Below are 24,076 nucleotides of genomic sequence, written 5' to 3' on the forward strand. Positions count from 1 at the left end.
GCGTGGCAGATGTGTTGCTCCCTACCCTCACCACCTGGGGGCGCCCTGTCAGGAAGTCCAGGATCCAGTTGCAGAGGGAGGTGTTTAATCCCAGGATCCTTAGCTTAGTGATGAGCTTTGAGGGTACTATGGTGTTCAAATCAAAATCAAATCAAAATTAGATTTTGATTTGATTTGGTACTATGGTGTTGACCGCTGAGGTGTGAATAGCATTCTCACATAAGCGTTCCTTTTGTCCAGGTGGGAAAAGGCAGTGTGGCGTGCAATAGAGATTGCATCATCTGTGGATCTGTTTGGGCGGTATGCAAATTGGAGTGGGTCTAGAATTTCTGGGATAAGGGTGTTGATGTGAGCCATTACCAACCTTTCAAAGCACTTCATGGCTATGGACGTGAGTGCTACGGGTCTGTAGTCATTTAGGCAGTTTTCCTTTGTGTTCTTAGGCACAGGGACTATGGTGGACTGCTTGAAACATGTTGGTTTTACAGACTCAATCAGGGACATGTTGAAAATGTCAGTGAAGACACCTGCTAGCTGGTCCACATGCCCGGAGCACATATCCTGGTAATCCGTCTGGCCCTGCAGCCTTGTGTATGTTGACCTGTTCAAAGGTCTTACTCACATCGGCTACAGAGAGCGTGATCACGCTGTCGTCCGGTACAGCTGATGCTCTCATGCATGCCTCAGTGTTGCTTGCCTCGAAGCGAGAAAATAAGTGATTTAGCTCATCTGGGAGGCTCGTGTCACTGGGCAGCTCGCGGCTGTGCTTCCCTTTGTAGTCTGTAATAGTTTGCAAGCCCTGCCGCATAAGACGAGCATCGGAGCCGGTGTAGTAGGATTCAATCTTAGCCCTGTATTGACGCTTTGCCTGTTTGATGGTTTGTCGCAGAGCATAGCAGGATTTCTTGTAAGACTCCGGGTTAGTGTCCCGCACCTTGAAAGCGGCAGCTCTACCCGTTAGCTCAGTGCGAATGTTACAAGGGAATCCAACATATTAATGATTGATTAACGTGAAGATTAAATTGGAAATCAACCAAAGATTGAAATGCATGTCCTATATGTATTTTTGTTTTTTAGTTGAACCCTGGGTTGAATTGAGACAATAGCTGATGATGACTTTGCAAATGCTATATAGGCCTAAATAGTATCATTGATGATATATGACATAAAGTATGGTTACTTTAAACCTACCCTTTGGAATGACTTTGACAGCAACACTGAATATATAGTTAGTTATTAAGAGATCTCTCTAATCATTCTCACAATTGCGCATTTGTAGTAGTTAGTGACAAAAATCAAAGCTGGGCTTGGTTAAAACCCTGGTTGGGAGAGCAAATGAATAGCTGTAAATTGACTCTCCAGTAGGAGGTGCTGCTGAGCCTATTGTTTTTTTCTGTTAGTGGTTGTAACTTTTAAGATCAAAGGTACAAATTCAATTTATTTTATACAAGGTTTCTTTTTTCAAATCAAAAGTATTTTCCACTTAGATTCCAAGTCACAATACATTTACAAATTATGTTGAAACAACATTAATTCAATCAGTTTGCCCAGTGGGTAGCTACCCCATGTACTTCCACATTATACACCCGCAATGATCTTTGGGCAGTAAACCTGCTTATGGCTCTCGCTCACTATCAACAGATTACATTTTATGTGACGTCTGCTTGGGACATGGAAGCCAATATGCAGCGCCATATACTGTACAGTCAGTGATTGAGGACTCAACAAGTGAGCCTGTTTTGTGAAAACCAGACAGACAGGTTTCAGAAGGTCACCTGTGTGGTGTGTGTGTGTGTGTGTGTGTTTGCATGCGTGCGTGTGTGTTTGCATGCGTGCGTGCGTGCGTGCGTGGTCACGCCTTACCACTCTCTGATGGTTTGCATTTAGCTTGCATACCAAAACCTTCCTCACAGGCTGGAAGCTGTTAGCAAATACTACACAATTCCTCCAACACAGTTGTCACTGCTGGGTTTAAGATATTGAGATGTTTAATGCCCACTGATGTCCAGTGCTCACAGCGTGTTGTGTAGCACAAACTGTTTCTGAATGGATCAACAATGAATGTTTGGACCAAATGAGATTATGTAATGGATAATCAGGGGCCCGGGACCAGCTGCTGAATCAATGGAAACAAGGGTCTGTCTGTTGGACCTCAGCCACTGTCTACACTACAGGGTGCTAAAGATGTATTCTTCTGCACAGGCCTTTCTGTTTTCCTATCTTCCTCAGAGCTGTCAGTGTGCTTCCTGGCCTGTTTTGGTGCTGTGTATCCATAGCTGTGTCCCTAGCTGTGGCTGTTGAGCGCTGGCCTCTCCTCTCTCCGTGGTGTGCAGGAAGACACTCTGTCCCGGGCTACCGGCCTGCTATGCTGCACTCTGGCCACTGCCAGGAGTCCTCCATTAAGTTCTTTGTGTAAAGATGATGGGTCAAGATGTGCTCCCGACAGACTCTGGAAGTCGATGATGTGCTAAAATAGAGACTAGTGTACATTGTTCACTTGGGGCTGTCACTGAATAAAAAATGTACTGAATGTCTGTCATGGCCTAACTCCCCATGTACTTGGCGCCTAGTTCAGCATTTGTATTTATGTAAGAGTGAAGGCAGTTCATGTTAGCGTACAGCCTCTTCTTCAGCGGCTTGAGCAAGATGGATCAGCTGTTCACATCAGACTACTGTAACGCTACTCACCGAGAGTCAACTGAAGCATCAAATTACAGTTGAGTGCTAGCGCTTATCCTGTGCAACCCTAGTTTGATTTAAATTGAAGGAGATGTTGGTGGAAGAGCTGGAACAATGCTCTTAAAGGTCTTATGTAAGAATCAGAGCTCATGAGTGTGTTCAGTGTGGAAGGATTAAAAAAAGAAGATGATAGACATTTGTTTCTTTATGGAAGATGGACCTAGTTTGCGTGAGACAGATTTGTGTATATTCTGGGCATGGCTTTGCAATGGGCTGCTGCTAGGTGTACCTCCTTCACAGTGTACATTCTGCTGGTGTTCTGTCAGTATGGTTTACTCCCTATCTATTAGGATACTCACATCATTGTGGTGTTGAAACGTTAAATGAACAGTCAAAAAGGAGAATGTAAACGTATCATTGACTGTATGAAAATAAGGAATGTATGCATGTTCATGTTTAATATGAGTACTCAACAACAGTATATCATTCAATGGGCTTAACTGGGCCAGGGTTCTACACTAACTTTTCCCACTGGTGGCAATTGTGCTACAAACTTTTTTTCAGTTGGTGGCACCAGCACATGATTTGGTCACAATAATTTGTTTTATACAAAATTATACAACGGCTTGGTCGATTCCTGAATGCTGATTGGTTAAAAGCGCATTCCAGCCGGTGTCTATTCCACAAGTTATTGTTCCATCTGACTGCACAATCCACTGTCTCATCAGACCAGCCAGGCAATTTCAACTTGATCTCCACTATAAAAACATCTCACATTTCTTTTAGAACAACATTTTGTTTTCAGCAGGGGAGATTTGTATAAACATTGCAGTCTGTTTCTCTGACATTTTCAACATTGTTTCAATATTCAAATTCCATCTCCAGCTGTCCCATAGTAATGAACATGTCGGGACGAGACAGACAGGCATGCAACGTTTCTCAGCCAGTCTAAATCATGAATCAGTTAGCATCATTTTTGTGGATACATATAAAGAAATGTAAATTGGAAAAAGGTCAAATGCAGCTAGTTTGCAGTCTTTTTCTTCAGTTTGAAGTTATTGTGTTCGCTGTGATGTTGGCTCGCTCCTGTGAACAACAGTGTTCTGACGAGAGAGCACATTTTCTATTCCAGGCGAAATTGTGCCTCATTAGCTCATTGTTATGGATGTTTCCAAATAAATGTGACTAGAAAACAGCTTCAACAAATGCAAATACTTTGTTGTTGTTCTGGCTGCACTGTTTGACGTGGCTTGAAGTTAGCCGTAGTTGGCTAGCTAGCAAGCACGGGATAAGAACATTGCCAGTATGGCAATGGAACATTTTAGAATGAATGAATGGGTCGCATCTATAGATACTAGTGGTGCAACGGATCACAAAACTCACGGATCGGATCATTTTTTCGGATCAGCAAAAAAAAAAGGGGAGACAAATATAACTTTGCTTTCCATTTATTACTTAAAGAACACTTGAAGCAAGGAACTTTTCAATGTTGAAATAACATCTTTAAATAAAACATTCAATACTCGATTGTTAAAGTGCAAAATGAGGCATGATACCTTTTTCCTTTCAACAATAGTGAATGAAAAAATAGCCTGTATCCACATCATCAAAGAAAAGTTCAAAATGAAAAAGCAAAGCAGACCTAAGCTTGGGGCGGCAGGGTAGCCTAGTGGTTAGAGCGTTGGACTAGTAACCAGAAGGTTGCAAGTTCAAATCCCCGAGCTGACTAGGTACAAATCTGTCGTTCTGCCCCTGAACAGGCAGTTAACCCACTGTTCCTAGGCCGTCATTGAAAATAAGAATTTGTTCTTAACTGACTTGCCTAGTTAAATAAAGGTAAAATAAATAAATAACTTCGAATTATTTTTCAAAAAGATGAGGGTGTCAACATTGCCTGGGGAGAGGGTAGACCTCTTTGCAGTCACTTTGTCCCCTGCCGTGGAGAACACCCTCTCGCTAGGAACTGAAGTGTCAGGCACAGCCAGCTGTCTTGTCATCGTGGCAATGTGAGGGTTTTTACACTCCATTGCTTTTCCACCATGCCAGTGGATCACCATCCACTGCAATGACGCTTGCTGCCTTGTAGGATGCCACCTCCTCTTTGATGGTGTTGGCAAACGTCTTGCCCGTGTCCTTGCTCGCAAAGGTCTCCCCAAAAAGCTCCTTCATGACCAAATTATTTTGTGGAGGAGATGCCTCTGAGTCTGCTCCTGTTGGCTCTGTGGCTTGACCCTGCAGAAAAAAATGACTTGATCTATTCAACTACATATTTATTTTTATATTTCATAGAACTATAATTGTGGCAATAACATTTGATAAAAGCCATTATTATTCCAAATCAAAAATGGATGATTCTAATAGCAATAGCATAGACTAATCTAAGTGGTGAGATCACTGTATGTCCTCCGGTGTAGGTCAGGGTCTATGGGAGACAGGGACGTGAACCTGAAGGTAGTCCCGTACAATAGGGGGTATCTGGGGTTCAGGTCCTCTCTAGTGATAGTGCTGTCTTCCTCACCTGGGGCCATGGATTGTATGTAGAATCCTTGTTTTCAGAAGTAGGATCATGGACACAGACAGTACAGTTTCAGTGCTCAATAGGGTTGTAACCGTTTTGAGGGGTTTGAACACCTGGAGGACCTCCTGCCACTTTCACGTCATCATCAGACAAGGTGACGATGTCTTTATTTTTCCCGGGTCTTGTCTGTCAGTGCAGAGTATACAACTGCCTGCTGCTCAAGATAGCATTCCAACATGTCATAAGTGGAGTTCCATCTTGTTGTGACATTGTGTGTGAGCTTGTTGGTCGGTAGCTGTAACATTTCTTGCTTGGTCTTAAGCACATGAGCGGCTGTTGTGCTTCGGTGGAAAAAGGAAAAAGGAAACCTCCCTGATCCTCCCAAGGAGGCGGTCCATCTGGTTCACAGAGATTCCCCTTTGGGATGCTAAATTGATCACATGTGCAAAGCAAGCTATCTGTGGCCCCAGTCCAGCCTCTATCACTGCATTTACTTGGCTCTTGGCATTATCTGTGGTAATTGGGATATTGAAGCCTCTCTAGCTTCCACTCTGCTACCCGCGCGAGATTTGTGCCTGTGTGACTCTCATAGAGGGGGCGTGTCTGTAGCACCGGACTTCACATCTCCCACTCCTCTGTGGTGTAGTGAGTAGTCACAGTCACATAGCTTTCCATTGCCCTGGAGGTCCACCCGTCTGTGGTGAGGGCAACAGAGGATGCCTTGGATAATTTGTGGACAATTTTGATATTTTCCTGTTCATAAAGATCTGGCATTATCTTCATACTGAAGTGGGTGCGCCAGGGGATTTCCTAGCGTGGCTCAAGCACTTTCACCATATGTTTTAACCCTTTGTTTTCCACTACAGAGTATGGCCTCATGTCTGCAGCGATAAACATCCCAATAGATTTGGTGATGGTTTTAGTCCGGTCTGATTCTGCAGCAAAGGGCTGCTTAAATTCCGCGGTGAGAAGTTGTCTCTTGGCTGAGTTGGCTCCCATCACTGACACACCAGGGTGATGACGCTTTAAATGTGTGGCCATGCTCGATATATTTCCATGATCATACGGCTTTCTTGTGGCACAGTGCCTACACACCGTAATGGTGTTGTCCATCACCCTTCTTCCGTCATCATATTTGACAGGGAAGCCAAAATGCTCCCATACATGAGACTTAATGAAGCGGGAGGCTCTTCCAGTTCTTCAGCTCCTCCGCTAGCTCCATGTCTGTCACTGCTCTTTTTTCTTCTTTGCTTTCTGCAACGCGAGCATCCAGGATTGATTCGTTGGGTTTCAACATGCCCCGTTCACGTGTACAGAACACACAACTGCTTTTTTTAAATGATCAAATCAACCTTCAGGTTTCAGAGTAAAACACAGCATCTGTCTTGTCTTTATCTTTTCACTGCAACTCTGCGTCGAGATTTAGGGAATTATTACTTTAAAAAGTAACAGCGGCAGTAAATTCGCAGTAAATTTGCAATTGATCCGCAGTTCACATGCGTGCCAAACCGTGGGGGGGGGGGGGTGATCACGGATCAACTCTGGTCCGTTACACCACTAATAGATACAGAACAAAAAGACTGAACGACTGGGTCGCGTCTCTGGCAAACGAACCGATAGAACGACCAGCCGGCTTGGATAGCAACCCTAGAGTTGTGTCGGGACGATATCTTGTGGAAAGATCAAATAGTATGAATAAATTCAACAAAATAACGTTTTTAATGAGAATATGTCAATCATTATTTGTATGTTGGTAACCAGTTGAATAAAAGTGATAATGCCCTTGAAGCCGGTGTTTGTAGGACATATTGGCACGGTTTGCCGGCCCTCCACTTCGTCTCGGGCCTGACAACACCCGTGCAAATATATCCTCCAAACACCGGCTTCTTGGGCATTATCACTTAAATGTATAATTGATAATGATCTGGGCCCAGTTTCTCTAAAAGCATCTTAAGGCTAAGTTCATCATTCATAGGAGCATTGTTAAATTTCTGAGCGTTTTCCCAAAACCGTTGTTATTAACTTTGCACTTGAAAACACTCATAATCAAACACCTGCCTCAGACCACTTGTAGAACAGCTAAGTGAGTTGTTAGATGCTTTTTTGCCCTCCTGCGTCACTTTCTACACAGAAGATCTCCACTAAACATAGATCTCCGCCAATAACTTCAAAACAAAGTTGACTACAAATACAAAGTTGCCAATGTCTTTGCAGTTGATACAAACAAACGACACACCGTGCATTCGGAAAGTATTCCGACCCCTTGACTTTTTCTTCATTTTGTTACGTTCCAGCCTTATTCTAAAATTGATTCAATAAGAAATGTTCCCCATAAATCTACACACAATACCCCATAATGACAACGCGAAAACAGGTTTTGAGAAATGCAATTTTATAAAAAATATAAAACCGATTACTTATTTACTTAAGTATTCAGACCGTTTGCTATGAGACTCGAAATTGAGCTCAGGTCTGGGGAAGGTTAACAAAACATTTCTGCAGAATTGAAGGTCCCCAAGAATATAGCGGCCTCCATCATTTTTAAATGGAAGAAGTTTAGAACCACCAAGATTCTTCCTAGAGCTGGCCGCCCAGCTAAACTGAGCAATCAGGGGAGAAGGGCCTAGGTCAGGGAGTTGACCAAGAACCCGATGGTCACTCTGACAGAGTTCCAGAGTTCCTCTGTGTACATGGGAGAACCTTCCAGAAGGACAACCATCTCTGCAGCACTCCAACAATCAGGCCTTTATGGTAGAGTGGCCAGACAAAAGCCACTCCTTGGTAAAAGGCACATGACAGCCCGCTAATAGTTTGCCAAAAGGCACCTAAAGGACCCACAGACATGAAAAACAAGATTCTCTGGTCTGATGAAACCCAGATTGGAATCTTTAGCCTGAATGCCAAGTGTCACAATTAGAGGAAACCTGGCACCATCCCTATGGTGAAACATGGTGGTGGCAGCATTTAAAAAAATTTATTTAACCTTTTATTCAACTTGGAACGGCTTATTGAGATTTGAAATCTCCTTTTCAAGAGTGTCCTGGCCAAGATAGGCAGCACCAAGTCATTACACAATTATAGACAGACAACATGAAAAACTTCAGGTAATCTGGTAAAAAAAAGCATAGAATTCATAAGAGTATAACAATCATAAAACAGGAAATTAAAAACATTGATAGGTCAGTGAATCAGCCTCCACCACATTTCTGAACAATAAAAAGGGCTGAATGAAATAGTAAACCCAAATTGGCTTTGTAAATAAAAAATAAACCAGTGACTGAGCCTACTAGTGACTAGAGAAGGCCAGCCAACCCTGGTATGTAAAGTGCAGTTTTGCGTAAGGGTTTTGCAGTTTAGAATACATCTCAATGCTCCTTAGTAAAGGGTGTCAATTGATCTGAAACACTGAGCAGAAACATTCATATATAAATGCTGTGGGGATGTTTCTCAGTGGCAGGGACTGGGAGACTAGTCATGATCGAGGGAAAAATGAACAGAGCAAAGCACAGAGAGATCCTTGATGGAAACCTGCTCCAGAACGCTCAGGATCTCAGACTGGGGCAAAGGTTCACCTTCCAACAGGACAACAACCCTAAGCACATAGCCAAGACAACGCAGGAGTGGCTTCGGAACAAGTTTCAATGTCATTGAATGGCCCAGCCAGAGCCCGGACTTGAACTAGATTGAACATCTCTGGAGAGACCTGAAAATAGCTGTGCAGCAACACTCGCCATCCAACCTGACATAGCTTGATAGGATCTGCAGAGAAGAATGGAAGAAACTCACCAAATACAGATGTGCCAAGCTTGTTGCGTCACACCCAAGAAGACTCGAGGCTGTAATCGCTGCCAAAGGTGCTTCAACAAAGTACTGATTAAAGGGTCTGAATACTTATGTAAATGTGATATTTGCTAAAATTTCATAACCTGCTTTTGCTTCGTCATTATGGGGAATTGTGTGTAGAATAATAAGGGGGAAGTAACAATTGAATCCATTGTAGAATAAGACTAACATAACAAAATGTGGAAAAAGTCAAGAGGTCTGAATACTTTCCGAACGCACTGTATAAAAATATTTTTCAAACGGAAACTGAGATGACTGCATTAAAGTATAAATATAGTAGGGTATAGGCCTATATCAATCATATTGTAATATACTGAGTGTACAAAACATTAGGAACACCTTCCTAATATTGAGTTTCATCTTTTGCCCTCAGAACAGCCTCAATGTTTTAAAAAAAGAAATAGAACATACAATGTTGTTGTTTTTCTAGCTCCACAACCATGCTTAAACCACATTAGGGGACCATTTGTTTAGGTCTGGGAACCATTTTAATTCAGGTGCGCATTTTGGCCAGCAGTTTGGCCAGCTCCAAAACAAATGGCCACCAAAACAAATGGCCAGTCTTTGATGCAAATAATCATGCAGCATTTTGCCCACACCTCACAGTAGTAAATGGCTTCTGTTTTTCTTATTATACATTGGTTAGCATAAATTAGCTAGATTTGACCAAGTTGGCAGATGTCTGACGCTGGTGTCAATGAATCTCTGATTAGTTGTGATGGCTGGCTACCTGTGACTTCGTTTTGTAAACGATTCTCACGTAAATGTTAAAAAATATATATTTTAAGGGGTAGATCAGCTTTAGTATCTTCATGCATGAGTTGGCATTTATATAACTGAATTTGATGTGAGAATGTGCTTATCCTCCTGCAAACTTTAGACCATGTGTACGCACAGTTTCTAGTGGTTGAAGTATTGCATTGCAAGAAAGCAGAAGTAGCCTTGTGCTACTTGGGGAATATATGATGACACTCTTACTCATATCAGAAACACTGGTAGCCTAGTAAAATATAATAACAAGATGCAATAATTTGGCGTTAGTGAGAAAAACTAAAATCTATTTCTGTTTGCATTCTGAAATAGAAATAGGCATATATTTCAATGATCATTGCAGAATAAATTCCTTACCTTTTCTGACTGTTATGGTTTCATAGGCTACTTGCGAAATAGCCTATAGTGATACAAGAAGTTAGGATAGACTACCATTTGTCCGATCTCTCATTTAATTTAAATCACAATAGTAAATAGATAAGCTATTTCAAGTTGTCTATTTTTCTCTATGCGATCCGAAGCGTAGTTTAACGGTGTAGACAATATTTCATTTCTAAACCATAATATATGTATCATCACATTGCAGAATCAATTCCGCACCTTTTCTGGCCGTGAGTTTAGATTCCCGTAGTAGCCATAAAAAAAATGGCCATGCACATCTCTCATTTAATTGTAACGTTTTTTTCAGAGTAGACAATGTTTCAGAATTCGCAGGCAGGGCAGCATATTCAGTTTAGGGAAAAAGTGAACGCAAAACATTATTGCATTCAAACGATCTGTTTACAGGTCCAAAACAATTTGCAATTGTTTTTTTTCAGAAACGGTCAGATACCACAAATGTCACTGCAAAAGAAAACAACATTCTGCCAACACCTCCAAAGACATTTGATCAAGTTCACCATTGCTATTTCCTTTAGATACTGTCTTGGTCTAATTCCAATACTTCCAAACTATACAGCAAATAAGGGTGTTATTGTCACCATAAAAGGTGAATGATGGGCCTTTTCAGGCAGAGTAAATGACCGTTCACACAGTTTTACGACAGGTCTGATTTACACCAGGAAACGTGTATGTATGGCGTGCGTCAAGTTGATAAATGTACATTTTTTTTTGTGCATTCGCAATCTTTTTAGAAATGGCGTACGCAGATATTTACTGTTACTTTTATGCAACACTTACAAATGAGGCCCCTGATCCTTCAGATAGTTACTCAGTAGCAGTGGCGGTCGGTGACGTTTAGGATGAGGGAGGATGATATTTTTATTTACGAGCATGGCCTTATTTCTATTACAACATATTGGTTGACTGCCATTCATATTCCATTCACCCAGCTCAATGTAACATCGATAGGTTTAGGCTACTACATAATACTCAACAGTTCCCTATAATGAGGTTGCTACAAACTAGCCTATGAGTGAACGTTTACAATACACGCTAGGTGCGCTGGTCGAGAAATTTGAGTAATCAAGGTGACAGACATTGACACATTCTATACCGTCTTGCACACTCTTGCCTGCATCTAGCTGATCTAGAGTGTAATCATTTGTCCAACAGCTGCAAGCAAGAGTTTCTATTGGACAAATTCTGCTATGTTTATGCCTGTTTTGTTGCCTTTGCTTCCGTTTTTAAGATTATTTTTTTCAACAGAATTAGCTGAATGAATCCACCCCTGATCACGCGCAAGTACAGTTCACTTTCATTGCAGCCACATACAAACAGCATGATCATTTTTCCCTTGGCTTGTGGACTTCAGTGCACAGCACATCAACTGTCTGTGACCTGGTGAAAAAACCTTTCCAAGCCAAGCCTTCATATTATAACCGCTAACTGCTACACATGGCTTACATCGTTGTCACCATATTATCTAACGTCATAGTCAACATAGCTGCTAGAACTAACGCGTTAGAAAATCTGCTGCAATCATGCAGTACAGTGTACAGTCAGCAAGCAGTTTAGCAGTTACACCCACAGGCCCTGGTTGCAATCAATTAATAAAACCAAAAGCTTACTTTGACTTGGAAGAGTTCCAGTGTTGGATAGCCATAGCCAGCTAGCTAACATAGCATCCCTTTCTGTTTGAGCTGGGTGTTTGTGCAGGCTAAAATGGCTAGCTGCATTCGCTAGCTAAGTTAAAGTGAAACAAATACAACGAAATATAGCTAGCTCTCTCTTTCTCTCTCTCTTGCTTATCCATTTTTAAAGAAATTAATTTGTTCAAAACTGTTAACTATTGTCTTTCTCTCTCTTTGATTCAACATCCCACTTTATTTTCTCTCCCTTTGAGTCTACTAGTCACCTCAGAAATGAGGCAGTTCGGCCTCCAACACGGTGTTCTTATCAGGGTCCGACTGGCCCATTTGTATATATTAAAATCAAATTTAACAAGCGGAGGCGTATCACGTTATTTACTTGACCTACTATAGAGATGAAAAGTGTTTTTCCCCGTTTTTTTTAATGGAAACCCAAAGGAGTCATACCTAACTGCCCAGTGGCTTTCCATAGCCACTGTCCATTATGCTGACACAGTGCAGCGTAGATCGATTTTTCTCCCACCAATCTGTCATCCAATCATTTGAACTTTTTTGCTATATTTATATAATGACATAAAACTAAAACTGAGGGGGCACAAGTTTGAACTGAGGGGCTAAGCCCCTTTAGCCCCTTTGTGGAGACTGGTATGCCTGTCTATACCACTAGGACCAACATGCTCTTTCTTCACACTGATATTCCTATCTCACTCTGTGGCACAAGACACACCTGGTTATTTTGTGTGTGTTTGTGTACATGTTTAATTCCGGACAACTCACTCATTCTGACTCACTGATTCGCTGATTACTGACTCAGCCAAACGGAGACATTAAATTACACTCTTTTTGCTGTCAACACCTATTTCTGTGTGCACAGGTCAAATTCCAGTTGGCCACACATCCCTCCCCTTATTCTGGCCTCGACATTTGAAATGATGCCCGAGGCACGTACCTCACACATAAGGAATAACCTCATAAACATTGTCAGGATGTAGCAGTGGACATTTTCCCTTGAACTGAAGTCGTTACGGTTCAGTATTTTTGACCACCCCCCTTAAACGCACACACTACTCAAACTAATGGGCATGGGACCGCAAGACAGAAGGGCACATTCCAAACGAGTACACGGTACATATTGACAAACATTATATGTCCATGTAGATTGGTGGAGCAAAAATAAAGGATCATAGCAGTTGCCTCAAGGTAGATGAACACTTTGCCCTTAACACTATCCACTAACCGTTTGGCGATGCGGGGGCACAAACTTCCCTGCATGGGCCTTAGCTGGTGCAGATTAATGGAGCATTCTCTCCCGAACGATGCACAGTGGACATTGGGGTTGTCTCTAGACCTCCCCAGCAGTGACACAACTTCCTTGCCACACCCAGGAACATTTTGCGGTGCAGTCATTTTCTCTCCAAGCCTGGGGAAAGGGTCGGAGAACACCCTCTCTTCTTCAGGCTCCGGAGAGAGCTCGGTCATCATTAATTCACTGTCAGTCAGTGTCGGTATGAAATCCTCACACACCCCATCATAGGGCAGACACTCCTGCACAAGTGAGACAGTTCGGCCTCCAACACAGTGTCCTCACCAGGGCCCGACTGGTAAATTTAACCCCGGCCTTATTAATCAAATATTACAGGCGGAGGCGTATCACGTTATTTACTACTACAGAGACGAGAAGTATTTTCTTTCTCCCTGTTTTAAAAAAAATGGAAACCCGAAGAAGTCATACCTAACTGCCCAGTGGTTTTCCATAGCCCCCCTACACACACCACGGTGTGCTCTGACCATTATGCTGACTCAGCACAGCGGAGATACAGATTTTCTTTCATGCCAACCTGTCACTCATTTGTTTCAAGTTTGAACTGAGGGGCTGAGCCCCATTAGCCCCCTCGTGGAGACTGGTATGCCTGTCTATACCACTAGGACCAATATGCTCTTCAGACTGACATTCCTATCTCACTCTGTGGCACAGCAAGACACACCTGGTTATTGTGTACGTGCGTTTGTAACTCTGGACAACTCACTCATTCTGACTCACCGATTCGCTGTTTACTGACTCAGCCACACAGAGAGATGAAATGATCCTGTTTTACCGTCAACCCCTATTTCTGTGTGCACAGGTCAAATTCCAGTTTGCTCAAGAGTTTTCTTGTGAGGTAATTGACTGAAAAGGGAACCCGTTTTAACTTCCTGTACTTCAACTTGGCTCCTGAGATATATATGCATAGTCACTTTAACTATACATTCATGTATATACTACCTCAATTGGGCTGACCAACCAGTGCTCCCGCACATTGGCTAACTGGGCTATCTGCATTGTGTCTTTGCTTACCTGTTGTTTTTACTTTAACTTACCTGTTGTTCACCTAATACCTTTTTGCACTATTGGTTAGAGCCTGTAAGTAAGCATTTCACTGTTGTATTCGGCACACGCGACAAATAAACTGTGATTTGATTTGAGATGCTCAGTGTAGTAGTGGAGCCCCCCGTCTAACCTGCTAACAAAATGTACTGTAGACTAAAAACGATATTTGAAAGGCTGCTACGGCAGCTGTATGTGGTTATGAGCAGCACACAGAAACAGTCTGGTTCTTTTCAAGTTCCAGGTCCTCAAATTATCCCATGATGTTCTCACTGCAGAGAGTCCGTTGTTTCAACAGGGGTTGATTAGTTTAGCCAGTGATCCATTACACTGGTCCACCATGGACATATGCAGCAGCTCGGACATCACCGCCTGGCTTCCCCACTCCTCTCATCTCAGACCAGCTCCCAGGGTCATTCCATGTCATTTCAGCAAGCCTTGACACCCACCATCTCAGATTGTTCTGAAATATTGTCTGTAGTTAAAGACAGATAAGATTAGGATTCCTGAAACATTATTTTGTTTAAATGTTATTTGATCTCTGAGAATTAAAGCTAATTGATTTGCTTCAAATTGGCCCTTTTCATTTACAGCATTCACATTATATTCCACAAATTATTGTACCCAACATCCTGATTTGGACCACACTTCTCCCTACCACTGAGTTAGACATGAGGAATCCAATAATATGGTCAGAAGCCAACCATGGACCCCCCCCCCCCCCACATCACATGCCAATCCCACCTCCACAACCAGTATAAAGTATCAGTTCTCTGTTTTACAGGTAGTATGGAGCTGCGGCTTGGAGTATTACTTGTTCACCATTTTGTAATGTGTGTCCCTGTGATTCTGCTGATGCCCCCCCCCCTGTTTAGAGAAATTAGCCATGTGAAGTTGCTTGCATTATTTATTATAAATGAGTGTGAAAGTACCAGGTTTTGCCCACGAGATGCCGCGGTTCCTTCTACTTTCACCACACCCTTTTGTCAATTTTGCTGGTTTATTAAATGAATCACTACATTTTCTTTGACACTTTGGGTAGAAAACCTTTAGCTTTTGCTCATGATGAAAATACATTGTGTGTGTGTGTGGTCCGGGGCTGGCTTTTGATCATTTTATTGTATTCCTCATGCCTTACTCATTGTTAGGAAGAATGTAGGTCCAAATGGGATGTTAAGTACTATATTCACTGAATATTATATTCATCATATAAATTAAAATGGCCAATTTGGGTGCAATCAATTAGCTTAATTTCTCAGAGATCAAATACTATTTCAACAAAATAATGCTTCAGTAATGCAAATTGGATCTGTTCCTACATCAATCGGAGATTGGCTAGTGTCAAAATCCTCTTGTGCTTTTTTTTTGAGGTGGAATGACTCCCAAAAGCTTTTTAGCCCCAGTTAGTACAGTTACCCCAGCCCCACTTATAAGTAGCGGAAAATGAGTGGACTTAATAACTTTATCTCAGGCATATGTCCTGCCTAGCTGCAGACAAGCTTTTGTCATTAGGAAATGAGTAAATCGTCTTAATCTCCCGCCCAAGCAGCAGCCCAGTTCAATGACATCCTCCCCAGTCCCAGTGAGGCAGTGAGGCAATGCTCTCACAGTAAACACTCAGCATTAGTCCACTACAGACACTGGGATTAGATGGGCTGGGCTACTGTGGCTACTAATAAAGCTGTCAGGTTTACAGGGGGGGGAGGCGAATTGTTTGTTCTCAGGGCGCCATTGAGAATGTGACCATGGTCTCAATTGGGCTCCCCGGAATAAATAAAAGTTGTTAAAAAATATATAGAATCATGACTCCTACCCCTGTAGCCAGCCAAGCTCTCACATAGGCTAGCTAGTTTAGACCAGGAAGGGAATGCTTTTTTTGCAGTTTAATATCTCTGATAGGAAATCATTCTGAATGAACATTCTGAATGTGGTTGAGCCTGCAAAGTGGGTGTGTCGAGGAATTTCATTGACATAGTCTTCGTCCTCCTGCTGTGTTTGGACATCAGCACTCAAACAGACACACCCTCAGCTTTTCAGGTTTCTAATAGCAGCTGCCATTGCGCTTAATCATCACTGTGTGTTTTATGTCTGGAATGGTCTTAACCTATTGTTATTGCCCCGAAACTCTTTTATCGGTGTAGAGTGATATGTGGTGTTTTGATTGGCTAGATCACCCAGTCACACCCCTAGTGGAGTTCACATTGGAACGAATCTGTTCTGTTTCCTGACTCCCTGTGTGTGGGTCTCTCTGCCCCCCTCTCCCTCTGTTCTCTACTCCATGCTCACCCCTCTATTCAACCCAGTGAATGGCTCCATGCTGCTATTTGTGCCCATGCCGTCAGTCTCTCTGTGTCTGGGGGCTGAATGGTGCCCACAGTGTGGCGGAAATAATAAGCCTGGCCTTGCCCCTCTGCCTGCCTGTGAGTTTTCAGAGTTGGTGTGTGTGTGTTTGTGTTAGTATGCGTGTGGACTGCGGAGTGTGTGTGTTTGTGATGGGTGTTGTGCAGTGCCCTGAGAGGCAGGCTGAAGGGGACACAATGGGGTCATTAGTGACAGTGAGGGCAGTGTGGTGGTGTGCCTCTGGTATCCTCACATGTCTCAGACCATAGCCTGATAGCCTGTTGGCAGTGTTCTTCACTCTCCACAGTCTGTGTCAACCTACATAGACCTGCTCTCTGTCTGCTGCCATTTCCCTTCAGCTTCCACACACACTTTGCTCTCGTGTTGAAGTGTAATTCACCTGTTAAATTACTCTATTTTCACCAGCTGAATACAATAGCAATTTGCCATGTGGTTGTCTTTACCTTCCTCTAAAAGCTCATTTTCACCTTGCTAATTGAGCTTGATAATCACTTCCTCTTAAATCATTTGTCAGCCTTGTGTGTGTTCACACCTCTTTCTAACAGAGCTGTAGCAGGTTGTTTATAAGCTACTCTCCATCTGTGTGTTTTCTGATGCTAACTCTTGGCTTTCTATACGTGTGCTGTAATCAGGTCTGTATTTAGTGTATTTACTGTGACTCTGGATAATCTAGGTCATGTTCATGACAGAATCTCATAAATCCTATAGGTTCAGCCTCCATTTGAACTGCGTCAGAATCAGAGCTGTGTGTGGAGTTGGAGGTCAGTAATCGTTGATCAGTGTTTAACATGTATAGACAGACACTCAGCCATACATACATACACACACACACACACACACACACACACACACACACACACACACACACACACACACACACACACACACACACACACTGTGGGGAAGGAAGGATTAACCGTCTGGGCTGTGTTAGATGGAACAGATAAATTGGATTCCACCAGCCTGGTCTAGCAGAGCCCGGCTGAACCGCCTGCAGTTCCGTGTTGTCCTCCTGCAGCCACTCCCCCTGCTCACCACACCCAATCAGCAGCTGAATGCTCTTCTCTCCCTCCAGGCCCAGACCACATGTTATGTCACACCGGTTTTCCCACAATGGATTATTTTGGAGTAATATTATTTTCTCAGCCACAGGCTAAATACGTACTGTTATCAATGTGTCTTGTTGTATTTTTTCAACTCCAATTCTGGTAAAATGACAATTCATATGAATGTTGAATATAGGGCAGTAGAATGATTAACTGATACCTTCCTAGAATTGAAAAGCAGAAGTAAATGTTGTAAGGCTTATAGCTCCCTCTTGTGGTGTAGGACGCAAAGTGAAACTCGGTGAACAAAGGGAAAAGTAATGTCCCTCTAGTGGTAGTCTGTGCGCTCTCTGAGCCCAAATGATTCTGATCAGTATGCCTACTTTTCTGATGCCTTTTATATGCTGTAAACATCATTTGGAAAAAAAAAACCTGTGATTCTAAATCAAGATGCGCTTTACATTATTTCAGTCATTGGCATGAATGATTTGTGCTTGTACCTGTGTTTATGGCCTTAACACATGGTCCTGTGTTGGTTTGACACATCATGAATGTAGTTCAAAGTCTTTAACCTACTTCTGTGTGTGGCTCTAAAAGACGGAGGGATTAGACTTTCCCATTGCCCCTCCAGATTTACTCTGGCATGCCTACACAGGCCTAGCTAAGACAGGACAAGGAAAGGTAGGGAGGGCCAGTGATTTGGGCCTGAGAGGGACAGAGAAGACCTAAACTCTCTCTCCCTGTCATTCTGCTGGGTGGGGCACACACTACAGGAGATAAGAGAGGGGGTTGGGGGTAATTGGCATGGTAGTGTCATGGTGCTTGTTGTGTGCTGCTATTTATAGCCTCCTCTGTATCCCAGCAGCTGTCCTCCTTCCGTCTGTCCCCTTCCCCGCCCTCCCAGCGTTCCACCCAGGGTCCTATCGCGTTACGACAGATCCCTAACCCAGCTCTGCCTGCAGTGCTAGCTGTGACGATTTCAACTCCTGTGGTTCTACTCAACCTCCTCCTCCTCCTCCTCTACCAGGGCTAGCAACCGCGTTCTCCTCAAACCCACATCCAATTCTTCCCTGATCCGGTGAGGGAGACAAAACTGATCGGGCCTCCAGACGACACAAGGTAACAGAAGAGTGGTCCAGACTCTGTATGGGCCTGGTAGTGTGTTCCTTTCGGAGTGTGTCTGTCTGCTGTACCATGAGCAATAGGGCTCTAGTTGCGTCTCAGAATGGCCTCCTCTGCTGCTGGTAACTATTAATAGGAGTGGAAGCTGTCTGATGAAAGCTAGGGCAGGATGGTGAAACACGTTGCTGAGCCACTCATTTCAGCCCTGCTGCTTATAGAGAATGCCCAGCGTGCCTACTTTCTGTACTGCACAGCCCGTGGCTGTCATGTACCACAGTTTTGAACTTGTTTTGGGCTAAGATGACAGTTGGCAGTGTTCTTGGCTATAACTGAAAGGTAAATCTGAATGGAACCATATTGGAGATGGAGACACAATATTGGAGACTATGTAATACTCTTAATGTATTTAGCCTTTAGAGGTTGACCTGGTAGCTTGTTTACGAAGGATAGCCAGAACCACAGATCTGTGTAGTGCCTCCTAGGTGCGGTGTCCATGTCAGTTACACTTTTATGTTGTCATTTGTTTGCTTCTTGTGACGTCATCAACATGAGACAAATCCATATGATTGTGGTTTTAATTAGATGGCATACAGCGACTGACAGAATGAACTTTTTGTAGCAGGTTAGGAGAACTTACGAACCTGCGATTTTATGCCGCACTTCCATCCTTAGCTATATAAGTTCTAGCCACAACTGTTGTTTGTGTGTGTATGACTGTTTGCTTGGTTCTATTTTGGCCTGTACCCTTTTTTCTCCAATATGGAACCAAGCTTTTTAAAGCGTGCAAATCCTCAATTCTTTACATTAGGGGCAATTACTACTGACGCAGAAATCTGAGGTCTGGTGACAATTGATTCTCCTGTGATCACCTTTCACTGACATGTTAACTCTTAACTCTCCTAACAACATAGAGAAACCACAGGGTTTCACCTGATAAGCTGAGTCTGATATGGCAGTGATCGAGTCAGTGACACTCTTAGCCTGCAGATTAAACCACCGGTATGTCCGACATTTACACTCTAATAACAGGCAGACCTAATGCAGCATTCACAACATTGCACTACTCCCGTATGTCAAATGTATGTCATACTGTAGTCAAATAAAAGCGGAGGAGAATATTTGAATATATAATGATGAAATGTAGTTGTGATTCTATTGATATTGAAATACTTTTTTAGAAGAAATAAGAACATTTGCAAAAGATTGATCTTTTTCCATGTGTGATTGTGAACTGATGTCCTGTCTCCATGAGGTAAATTGTCTCTCCTGTCTGCCTGTACTGTATGTATCCATTTCATCCTGTTCTTCATGTCTTCTGTCCTCAGTGCTGCCTCAGCCTGCATGGTCCTACTGCCCTGTTGGTAGTAGCTAGTGTGAAGAAAGACGCCAGTCCTCGTCCCCCTACCTACCGTCCACCTCGAAACGCACGCACTCTCATCAGTCCATCCTCATATCCTCTCTTTCTACTCTCTCTGTACTGTCTATCTCGACCTTACACTCTTCCTCTCCCTCCCTCCTTCCCCTCACCTCCACTCTCCCGGTTCAGCCCATGACTTCTGGGCTACTACCATGGCTTACAGTTCACGCTTTTCATTCTGGCGGCAAAAGGGAAGTCTTGTTTTACCTTTGTGTTTGCACCTTTAGTAGATTCCTGCACATGTACTGTTGTCAGCTGAGCTTTAGGCTGAAGAGGAGGATTGTCTTCTCTGTGGACAGAGGAAGGATGTTCGTGGTAGAGATGTGCATGTTGTTCTTGCATGAGTGAGCTTTAGTTCCGGGTTTGATCGGCCTCTCTTGACCATCCTCTCTTGTAGGTTGAAGTTGAAACCAAGCCAGCCTCAGATGTAAGTGTAACGTCGCTGTGTGCTTTTTAATAGTAGCATCTAACAATCTAGAAGTAGGACCTTTTGAAGATTTCTTCTCTCAGCCAAGTGGCAGTCTCTCTTCACCCGTGTCATTGACTCTCAGGGTTTTCAGGGTGTTAGTTGGTTAGCCGTTAGTCGGTTATTCAATATAGCACCATATTGCCATGCAGTAGAGGTGTCACCTGTAGGCCTTGATGTAGTCACAAAGTAATGAACAGTACAGGAAGACTAATCCTGGGCAATCAGTGAGACAGTGCTCCACAGATTCTATCTGAAAGAGGTTTTTGCAATGGGGGACCTGTATAAGCCAACGTAAACCACATTTAATCTGATGTTGACAATCTGCGAGAAAGAAATTCCTCCAGTCATGGTTTATGATCTGAGGTATTATAGCTCTGTGTAGCGAAAGGAAATCTGAAAAAGTAGAAACATTGATGTGTATAAATTACTCACATCCAACAAGTTGGACATGTAGTTTGTGTGCTGGTGGATGTTTGACACAGCTTTCCTTCCTGTAGACTAGACAGATGCTTGGTAAAGAAGACTATGGGATGGCAAACAGCCACTCTAAATAACATAACAATGGCATGGGCTTTGGCCAGTGAAAAATGATGGTGTTTAGTTTATGAAACACAACTCTACAGCTTTGGGTCTTCTATACAGTATCTCTAATATTGGCTCCTCCTTACCTATACCTGTGTGTGTGTGTGTGTGTGTCTAGTCTGATGGTGTGGAAGTTGAAACAGAAACAAGTGGTGACCCACAGCCGTTGACATCATCAACCAGCGACACAACCAGGAGTGACAGTGTCATGGGAGGCCCTGACCCACCAGCTGCCTCCTCCTCCAGGCAGGAGAGCACAGAGGACCAGGGTCCCACTCAGAAGAAGGTGGTGAAGGTTATTAGGAGGGTGGTGAGGAGGGTAGTGCCTGGGGTGGAGGAGCAGCCTCAGGCCCCCAGCACAGAGCTTCCTAAAGCTGCCCCTATAGCCACATCTGTACCCAAGACTGCTCCCCTCTCCGGCAAAAAGGATGAGAAGGATGACATCTCCATGGGTCTGGCCAGCCTGATGGGCCGAGGGAGGACCAAGGATCACCGGCCTCGTACGCGTACTCAAGACCGCAAGGAGGATAAAGAGGAAGAGAAGGAACAGGAGGAAGAGAAGGAGGTAGAGAGCCAGGAGCCTCCAGCAGTAAAAGAAGATGAGGCCCCGTCCACCTCCGTGTCCACTCCTACTCCCCCCAAATCAAACCCCACCATCCCTCCAACAGGGTTCATACCCACACCCGCACCGAAAGCCAACCCCCTCGCCCCTCCTCCAGGCTTCATCCCTGCACCCAAAACCAAAGCCAACCCCCTTGCCCCCCCTCCAGGTTTCATCCCTGCCCCTGTGCCAAAAAACAACCTTTTTGCCCCTCCTCCAGGCTTCATTCCTGCCCCAAGACAAAATCCCCTTGCCCGGCCCCCAGGTTTTATCCCTGCCCTGAAATCCGACCCTCTTGCCCCTCCTCCAGGGTTCGTCCCTGCCCCTCGCTCATGGGCTGTGAAGAAACCAGAGGTACAGAGTGTGTGCCCTCAAAATGCCTGCCTAAAGAGAGTATTACATAATTCAATGGTGCATGCGGTTCTGATGTGTGCACTGAACACCTATTAACCCATTCTGTGTGTGAAATTAACACAATTAATAATTATGCCTATGGATTTGACTTTTCACAATATGCTGAGTGGATAGGGATCATACACTATATATAGAAAAGTATGTGGAAACCCCTTCAAATGAATGGATTCGGCTATTTCAGCCACACCTGTTTGCGGACAGGAGTATAAAATCGAGCACACTGCCATGCAATCTCCATAGACAAACATTGGCTGCCCCTGTCAATTGTGAAGTGGAAACGTCTAGGAGCAACAATGGCTCAGCCGCGAAGTGGTAGGCCACACAAGCTCACAGAACGGGGCCACCGAGTGCTGAAGTGTGTAGTGCGTAAAAACTTCCTGTCCTCAATTGCAATTCTCACTACCGAGTTCCAAACTGTCTCTGAGAGTAACTTCAGTACAATAATTGTTCGTCTGGAGCTTCATGAAATGTGGTTCCATGGCTGAGCAGTAGCACACAAGCCTTCGATCACCATGCGCAATGCCAAGCGTTGGCTAGAGTGGTGTAAAACTCGCCGCCATTGGACTCTGGAGCAGTGGAAACGCGTCCTCTGGAGTGATAAATCACACTTTAAAGTTTGGTGGAGGAAGATTAATGGTCCGGGGCTGTTTTTCATGGTTCGGGTTAGGCCCTTTAGTTCGAGTGAATGGAAATCTTAATGCTACAGCATACAACGACATTCGAGACAATTCTGTGCTTCCAACTTTGTGGCAACAGTTTGGTGAAGACCCTTTCCTGTTTCAGCATGACAATGCCCCTGTGCACAAAGCGAGGTCCATACAGAAATGCTGTGCTGAGATCGGTGTGGAAGAACCTAACTGGCCTGCACAGAGCCCTGACCTCAACCCCATCGAACACCTATGGGATGAATTGGTGCACCGACTGCGAGCCAGGCCTAATCGCCCAACACCAGTGCCCGACCTCACTAATGCCCCCGCAGCAATGTTCCAACATCTAGTGGAAAGCCTTCCCAGAACAGCGGAAGCTGTTATAGCAGCAAAGGGGGAACAACTCCATATTAAGGGCCACGATTTTGGAATGAGATGTTCGACGAGCAGCTGTCCACAAACTTTTGGTAATGTAGTGTATGTCTCTCCACAGGATCTCTCTTGTCTTGCTGCAATGGTAGAAACTGCTGCTTCATTCATTTGCATCAGCAAAGTGCTAACTGGCTACTAACTGGCTCATTTACTTCAAACCGTAGTCTTCCTGCAGTGAGAAAAGGTACAAAATTAGATAAAAGGTAGTATTTCCCACCTCAGTCTCATCAGTAGGTACAAGGGTCTGGTAATGACTGGTCCACAGAGAGCCAGGCTGATCTGAGGCACTGAGCCATTACTCATTTTCACAAGGCTCTGGGGAACTCCCTGGGAACACCATCTAGACTTGCCTAACACTAGACCACGGAGGACAATTAATGCAGCCTTATTAATGAAGAATAACCATTGAACATTGTAGAGAATAATGTACCAAAATGTTGGGAAGATCCTTGTCCAAAATATGAGGATTTTGTTTAAACTGGAATGGGCTTGAGGAACGCTGCGTGTTTTATAGGATTTGAGCATGACGGGATTGAGTGTGTTGTCCTTATCAGGAGCATGGTGTGTGGAAGACTTTATGTTAGAGGTCACTGACTCTCGTGTGTGTTGATATATCAAGGTGAAGGCAGCTTCTGGTTCCTCTCCTGCTGGGAAGCCCTCCTCTGGGAGTTCTCAGTCCCAGCCTCAGGGCACCCCTGGCTCCAAAGAACAGGTGTGTGTCCTGCAGCTGGTATGCTTCTGATTGTCTGGGCGTTGTAGATTTTAGAATATGCTGTACA

The 24,076-nt window shown here is 43.8% G+C and overlaps 1 protein-coding gene across 18 annotated transcripts in view; it reads left to right on the forward strand.

The window, feature by feature from the left end:
- LOC110533873 (unconventional myosin-XVIIIa) overlaps window positions 1–24,076 on the forward strand; it is a 106,589-nt gene that overhangs the window by 24,352 nt on the left and 58,161 nt on the right. For 6 of the 18 annotated variants that reach the window (XM_090186609.1, XM_090186610.1, XM_090186618.1 and 3 more), the window contains exons 1-5: window positions 18,481–18,732; window positions 20,061–20,341; window positions 20,548–20,579; window positions 21,322–22,158; window positions 23,917–24,009. The exons of 10 other annotated variants lie outside the window; for them this stretch is intronic. In XM_090186609.1, coding sequence (XP_090042735.1) covers window positions 20,305–20,341; window positions 20,548–20,579; window positions 21,322–22,158; window positions 23,917–24,009 — 999 coding nt within the window. In that variant the 5' untranslated portion in view covers window positions 18,481–18,732; window positions 20,061–20,304. Of the gene's footprint in view, window positions 1–18,480; window positions 18,733–20,060; window positions 20,342–20,547; window positions 20,580–21,321; window positions 22,159–23,916; window positions 24,010–24,076 lie in introns of those variants that run through there. 2 more of the 18 variants (XM_090186616.1, XM_090186615.1) reach the window with 2 other exon arrangements.

Source organism: Oncorhynchus mykiss, chromosome 10 (assembly GCF_057628025.1).
Source record: "Oncorhynchus mykiss isolate SJ-2025 chromosome 10, ASM5762802v1, whole genome shotgun sequence".
Lineage (NCBI taxonomy): Eukaryota > Metazoa > Chordata > Actinopteri > Salmoniformes > Salmonidae > Oncorhynchus > Oncorhynchus mykiss.